This window comes from Emiliania huxleyi (genome assembly GCF_000372725.1).
Source record: "Emiliania huxleyi CCMP1516 unplaced genomic scaffold EMIHUscaffold_65, whole genome shotgun sequence".
NCBI lineage: Eukaryota > Haptophyta > Isochrysidales > Noelaerhabdaceae > Emiliania > Emiliania huxleyi.
Genome location: NW_005197128.1, coordinates 489,496 through 496,544, shown reverse-complemented (window position 1 = coordinate 496,544; position 7,049 = coordinate 489,496). Strand labels below are relative to the sequence as shown.

The 7,049-nt window shown below is 64.9% G+C and overlaps 2 protein-coding genes across 2 annotated transcripts in view; one reads left to right on the top strand and one right to left on the bottom strand.

Moving 5' to 3' along the window:
- EMIHUDRAFT_452635 (hypothetical protein) overlaps positions 1 to 715 on the top strand; it is a gene marked incomplete at its 5' end in the record, with an annotated part of 4,847 nt that extends 4,132 nt beyond the window's left edge. The window contains 2 exons of the mRNA XM_005763078.1: positions 120 to 155; positions 278 to 715. Of these exons, the coding sequence (XP_005763135.1) occupies positions 120 to 155; positions 278 to 592 (351 nt within the window). The 3' untranslated portion in view covers positions 593 to 715. The remainder of the gene's footprint in view (positions 1 to 119; positions 156 to 277) is intronic.
- Positions 716 to 1,067: 352 nt separating this feature from the next.
- Positions 1,068 to 6,362, bottom strand: EMIHUDRAFT_105134 (hypothetical protein; the record flags this gene model as incomplete). Its single annotated transcript, XM_005763077.1, has 6 exons — positions 1,068 to 1,106; positions 1,184 to 3,955; positions 4,988 to 5,182; positions 5,227 to 5,508; positions 5,762 to 6,135; positions 6,326 to 6,362. 6 exons carry the CDS (start codon positions 6,360 to 6,362, stop codon positions 1,068 to 1,070), a joined length of 3,699 nt encoding a protein of 1,232 aa, XP_005763134.1.
- Between the last annotated feature and the right edge of the window lie 687 nt (positions 6,363 to 7,049).

The following is a 7,049-nucleotide window of genomic DNA, read 5'->3' as shown; positions in this document are numbered from 1 at the left end:
CTTCGGCCTTTTCCAATTCCCTCCCCCGGTTCCCATCCCCCCCCCCCCCCCGCTCCGTGCCCCCCCCACTCCCCCTCCCCTTCCCCAACCGCCCTCTCCAGCTGGCGAATGCGCGCGAGTACCTCAAGTCGATCAACTCCCGCACCATCAAGAAGGTGGCCGAGGCAAAGGCGCGGAAGCGGCGGCGGACGGAGCGCGCGCTCACAAAGGCGCGCCGAGACCAAAGCCCCTTGCGCGTGCTTGTCCCGTGGCCTGACGCCCTGCCCGCCGTGCGCAGGTGCGCAAGAAGGCGACGGCGCTCGCCGAGAAGACGGACGTGTCGGAGCGCGAGAAGGCCAAGGAGATTGCAAAGCTGTACAAGAAGAAGATCGGTACTGACAAGAAGCCGCAGAAGAAGGTGGTGGTCGGCAAGCGCAAGAACGCCGGCCCGGGCGGCAAGTCCAAGTCGGTCAAGCACGTCGACGCGCGCACGCGCTCCGACACGCGCGGCGAGAAGCTCAAGGCGGCGCGCGAGAAGAAGGGCATCTCCAAGGACCGCAAGGGGCGCAAGCAGCACAAGGCCAGCGCCTACAAGCGCTCGAGTCGCAAGTAGGCCGCTCACGTGGCCACACATTATGCGTTGTGTCGGACACGGGGGACATGTGTCGTTTGTGTGTGTGTAGACGCTTTTGGACACACGAGTAGTTGTGTGCGAACGACCCCCCGTCGTATGAGTTAAACATCAATCGTACCCCCTTTTGGAGTTTGGAAGCCAAATGAAAAAGAGAGCTTCTCCAGTACGGCTTTACGTTCTACGCCAACGCGTACAGTCTGAACGTACACCGCCCCCCCCGCCCCCCCCTCTGTTCAGAAAGTGCGCGCGAGAGATACGGCTCTCACTGTCTAGAGCTGGGAAATCTGCAGGCACACAATCAGCTACAGGCACACTCACTCTTGTCACGGGCGGGGACCTGTCGTCCTTTTTACCCATCTCCTAGAGAGGTGTCCGTTTTTTTTAAATTTGTACGTCGCATGTCGCTCCCTCTCTCTCTCTCTCGGTCTCTCTTTACTCTTACGAGGGTGACGTGTTACTTCACCACAATCTTCACCTTTTGGTTTTGCGGCGCCTCGCAATATGGTACCGGACCTCACATATGTAAAAGTAGGTGCCCCTCTCGGTGAGCTTCACTTCGTACTCATTCACCTCCGTCCCGGCCACAATCTCGCCGGTGCGGCTGCACGCGTCGTACTCGGCCTGCGTGCTGAGCAACATCACGTTGTGGTAGTTCTGCCATTCGAACGCCACCGTCGTCCCCGCGGTCACCTCATGCTCGGTGATTTCCATCGGGATCTTCCACGCTATCAAGAGGCGGTGATCGCTCGTCGGCCCCAAGACCTTCTTTCCCGCCCAAACCTCTGCCAGGTATACGGCGTCTGCGAGGCGAAACGCCCCGTCCCCGTCGAAGTCGCCCGCAGGATCGCCGCAGGGCATGGCGCCTCTGCTCCATTGCTTGGACCCCGACCACACCTCAGCGACGTAAACCGCATCAGCGAGCCGGAAGGCCCCGTCCCCGTCTAAATCGGGAGCCGGGTCACAGTCAGACCGCATAATTTGCTCCGCGACGGGCTCGAGAGCTGTGCTGACGGCGGGCAACGGCTCTCCGTTCACTGCAGCGATGGCGTCCAAGTCAAAGCCTCCGGAGATTCCTCCATAGCTGTTGCGCCCCGAGTCCCGGATTCTGACGTACCTGAATCCCCTGACACCCAGATCAGCGAGGTGCGCAGGGGGTATATCCAGGTCGGCGAGGTCAAAGGCGTCTCCCCCCGCTGACTCCGGGTCGGTCGGATCGATACCATTGTCCGGGTTGGACCAGACCAGCCCTACGCCCGCACAGCCTGGGTAGAGGCTTGTGGCGTCCTCCGGGTCGCAATTCCACTCAAACCACGTCATGCCGTCCGCGCTGACAGCCACAACACCAGTCTCATACCAATTCGTGAAAGGATTCTCAAACACGAGGAGGTCCGGCCCATCGCCATCCACTAGCTCGATGCCATCAAACCTCAAAACGACCTCGCCCGCCTCGCCGAGGCTCAGCACATCCAAGGAACCCGCGTTCCCAGCGCCCTGCGGAGGACCCAAAACGACCTCTGGGAAGCGGTCTTTGCCAAATCCCGCGCCTGATCCTTCCTCAAACGACACGACGCTCGATGGAAATGGAGAGGACAAGGATAGGGACAACGGACGCAATACTGACGGCGGCGTCACCCGTGGGCTCGGCTGGCGCGCCGCCACCGCGTTTGCAGTGCCCGGTGTGCGCCACGGCAGGATGGAAAAGGCGCCACCCCGCGGTGGTCTCCCATAGCTGAGGTTTGCGTCGCCCGCGCAACATCCCACCGCCTCGTCCACCAGCACGACGCGGTCTGCAGCTGCATCAATCTGGTGCAAGCTGACGACGTCGTTCTTACCGATTCCAAACGCGAAGCCGCACCCGGCGTAATTCGCTCCCCCCATGCTCGCATTGCCGTTCCGGCATAGCAGCAGCAGCTCTCCAGTGCCCAGTGAAAAAGGGCAGCCAGGCCCACCGAGGGCGAGTGCTTTTTCATTGTGCGGCCCCTTGTCGTCGCTGAGCAGAAGCCCGCTCAGTGGTAGCGCGCCGTGGGTCGGATTGCGCAGCTCCACCCAGTCAGCGCCATCGCAGGGATCAGTCGGGTCGCCCTTGTCCGCCACCTCGTTGACCTGCAGCGTCTCGACAGCCTCGGCATACGGAGCGCCTGGCGTCGGGACGTAGGTGTATCGAAACGGCCCTGTCGAGTCAGGCCACCGGGCCCAAGACTTTCCGAACTCCCCGTCCCCTCCGAGCGTGGTGATGTCCGCCTCTAGGGCGTGCTCGTCGACCAGCGAGATGGTGTCCGAGTCGCCAACCCATTTGGGTTGCGCTTGCGGGCAGACTAAGCGGTACTCGCCGGGTGCAATAGTGCCAGCCATGGCGATGGTGCCGTTGACATTGTCTTGGCACCCACCCGAATCGCACAGCATCCACCCATCGAGGTCCACAACATCAGCTCCCACGTTGACTAGCTCGACCCAATCGGCGCCGTCGCAGGTTCCGAGGGTGCCCTTATCGCTCACCTCGTTGATGATGACGCTCTTGGCATACGGAGCGCCCGGCGTTGGATGAAAGGTGTACCGGAATGAACCTGTCGAGTCGGGCCAACGCGCCCAGGTCTTTTCAAACTCGCCGTCCCCCCCGAGCATCGTCGCGTCGGCTTGCATCCCCTGAGCGTTGATGAGGGTGATGGTGTCTGAGTCGCTGATCCACTTCCTGTGCATCCAGCCCCGAGCCTGTGGGCAGACCAAGAGATACCCGCTCGGTGCGACAACCATGGCCGATAGGGCGATAGTATCGTTGTCCGCGCACCCGTCAGAATCGCACAAACTCCAACCATCGAGGTCCACCTCCTCGGCTCCCACGTTGACTAGCTCCACCCAGTCTTGGCCGTCACAAGCTCCAAGTGTGCCCTTATCGCTGACCTCGTTGATGATGACGCTGTCGGCATACGGAGCGCCTGGCGTCGGGACGTAGGTGTATCGAAACGGCCCTGTCGAGTCAGGCCACCGCGCCCAAGACTTTCCGAACTCCCCGTCCCCTCCGAGCGTGGTGATGTCCGCCTCTAGGGCGTGCTCGTCGACCAGCGAGATGGTGTCCGAGTCGCCAACCCATTTGGGTTGCGCTTGCGGGCAGACTAAGCGGTACTCGCCGGGTGCAATAGTGCCAGCCATGGCGATGGTGCCGTTGACATTGTCTTGGCACCCACCCGAATCGCACAGCATCCACCCATCGAGGTCCACAACATCAGCTCCCACGTTGACTAGCTCGACCCAATCGGCGCCGTCGCAGGTTCCGAGGGTGCCCTTATCGCTCACCTCGTTGATGATGACATTGGCGCTCACGCTGCAGACGAGAAGCAGTGGTACCTTTGCCGCGCGCATGAGTGTTGCGTGCGTCCTCACGCAGAAGAGACTTTGCCGCGCGCATGAATGTTGCGTGCGTCCTGCCTGACCCCGGCAGACTTCTCAAGTCGAAATCGGCGTCCGCGAGAGACCTCGCGAGACAAGAAGCCCGTACTTTTAGCTTAGTGGGGAAAAGCTCCGGCGACTTCCCTTCGGCGTTGAATTCTTTGCCTAGTGTCGTGCGAGGCAGTTTTGTTGTGAAATTCCTTTTAAGAATTCTTTTCGAGGGGGGGACAGCGTAAAAAATCATGACCTCGCCTTCTGCGACGTTGCTCCTCGCTGTGGTCTTGGGGCTCTCGCGCGCGGCGTCGCCGGCGCCCGATAGCGCCGTCCGAGCGCCCATTGACGCACCATTCCCGGCGGATCTCCAAGAGAGGGCCAAAGTGGCGGTGCAAGGGGTTGAGGGAGTGTTTGTGGTTGAGGGTGCAGAGCACGGCCCGGCCGCCCATGATGATGCAGACACGGGCACCATCACCTTCCAGCCGATGGTACTCGTCGCCTCTCTCTTTCATCTGTGCTGCTGCGGCGGCGCGTGCCCACTCTTCGGCTTTGTTGCCGCGGCCTTCTACATGAAGCGCCGCCGGCGCGTCACCGGGCCGGCGGACGCCGCCAAAGAGGAGTACGTGGCGTTTCAGCCCAGCGCGCTCGACGAGTATGGGCGGGAGCCGCGTGTTTAGATGGCCCCATGGCGCTTGGTCGCGGCGCAAAGCGTACTGCCTTTTTGCAAATCTCTCGCGACCCACCCGTAGACGTCTCTCGCGACCCTTTCACTTCACACATTTCATGTGAAACGAAATTTCACTTGAACGTGAATGAGTCGTCCCACCGAGTTCCGACACTCTGACAACTCGACACTTTACAATAACTATTCACAGCTACCACCAGGCAGCAACCCAGGACCCCGGACAGTAATGGGCATCTGGTTCTGCGCCGCGTGGGGCACCGGCGTGTACGTCGACACACGCGTTGACAGCCGGTTGCTCACACAGCTCTCACCGAGTTTCGGGGCGTCCCGTCTCCGGCCTGCAGCCGCTCTGCGATGCCCTCGACGTGCGTCGCCCCGACCACCGCGAGGACTGCGGGCGGCGGCTCCCCGCCGGCACGAGCAGCGTCTGCGCACACCGTCCGCAGCGCGGCGGCAAAGTGCGCGTCTTTCCGCAGCAGGACCGCCTCGTGGGCGCTCGGCGCAACCTATCGGCGCGAAGAGCTCTCCCGCGCTGGGACCATCTCGGGACTGGCGGCGAGGCGCGGAAGAACGCCTCGGCGAGGGCACGGTTGGAGGCGACGACGTGCAGCTCGGCGGGCGAACGCTCGTCGTGCCCCGGATCGAGCGCGCGGACCCGCAGCCAGTACGCGAGCCTAACGGCCGCCCGACGCCTCACAGCCCGTGGGTGTACGGTGAGGCCGTGAGGCGCGCCGCGCCGCGTCAAAAGCGGCACGTGCGGCGGCGGCGCCGGCGTGCCGCCGAGGCACGCCACCCTCGCCCCGAGCTCCTCGGCCGCCTCGGCCGCCTCGGCCTGCAGCGGAAGAGTGGACTCGCGCCGCTCACCTGGCCGCCCACAGCACCTCACCCGGCCGCCCGCAACAGCCGGCGTCTCTGCAGCGAGTCCCAACCCAGGTGGCCAGGGGCGCTGCGCGCCTGCTCGAGGCCCCACAAGACGCCTTCGCCACGCAGGTGCCTACAGCAGACGCCGACGACGCGTCAGCCGAGGCGTGGGCGCCCACGCCGCCGCCCCGCAGCTGCCGGGCGAGGGTCGGCGAGAGAGGCACCCGCTCCGCACCGTCGAGCGTCGCACCAGCCTCGGCTGCCCACGCGTGCACCTCGGCCAGCCCGAAGAGGGCGTGCCGCACGAGGCCCTCGCCCTCGGCGCGGATCCGCTCCGGCGGCAGCCCGTGCAACGCCGCGCGGGCGGCCCGCGTCAGCAGCAGGGCACGAGGCTCATCCTCAACCGCCACGGCGCCCAGACCGCCCGGAGCCGCGGCGAGCGCCTCCGCGTAGGCGCGCACGGCGGTGGCGGAGGCTGGGTCGACGTGGCTGACGCCGCACAAGTGCACCGCCAGCCCTGAGCTCGCGTCTCGCACAGCGCGTGCCAAGACGGCTGGGCGGGCGGCGGGGTCCACGCGGTGCAGCGAGCCCGCGAGGCCTGCGGTCAGGGACTGGAGGACGATCGCAATCGACCGCGCTGTCGACTCGGGTTGTTCCGACGGGTCGACACGCGTTGACCAGAGGCAGAGGCCCCCGAGGGCAGCAGCCCTCGCCCTTGGGAGCCGTGGGGCTGATCCCAGTTTGTCCCCCGAGTTGGTGGACGAGTATCCCCGGTTTTGAGGACGGACCTCCTCCCCACCCCCGGGGGGGGGGGGGTGGGGGCATTCATTCACTCCCCCCCCCCCCCCCCCCTCCCCCTCGGACGGTGTCCTTGCCGTGAGCGGCCCCCTCAAGCAACGCAACGAGCGAGGACGAACGCGAGGGCGAGGGCGAGGGCGAGGGCGAGGGCGAGGGCGAGGGCGAGGGCGAGGGCGAGGGCGAGGGCGAGGCGGAGGCGGAGGCGGAGGCGGAGGCGGAGGCGGAGGAGGGGGAGGGGGAGGGGGAGGGGGAGGACGAGGACAAGGACAGCGACAGCGGCAGCACGCCTATCCAGCAGCTGCAGATCAACCTCACACGACGTCGAGGTGGTGGAGGTGGGAGGTGGTTGAGTTTTTAGAGTCGGGTGAGCACCGGACTTCTACTGCATGCTGGGCTAGAGATGCTGGGCCCGTGGGCGCGCGCGGCCGGCAGAAGGAGGTGCTGGCCGCGAAGCTAGTCATAGACGAGGACAGATCGAGGACGAGGGCGGGCGGGGATATTTCATATTGACGTATTGACGAGCTCGTGTTCCGACACGCGCAGCCCTGAGCTTCTCGAGCTCATCCGCTCGGACAGCTGCGGCGAGCATGCGCGTGACCGGTGTGACCCTCCAGCCAACCCGACCGAACCACCCCCTGCCTCGGGGTCTGCGCTCCAACCAACCGGACCCCCCCTTCCCGCTTCCGGTCTGCGGTCTTCCGAGGCCGCCGACCG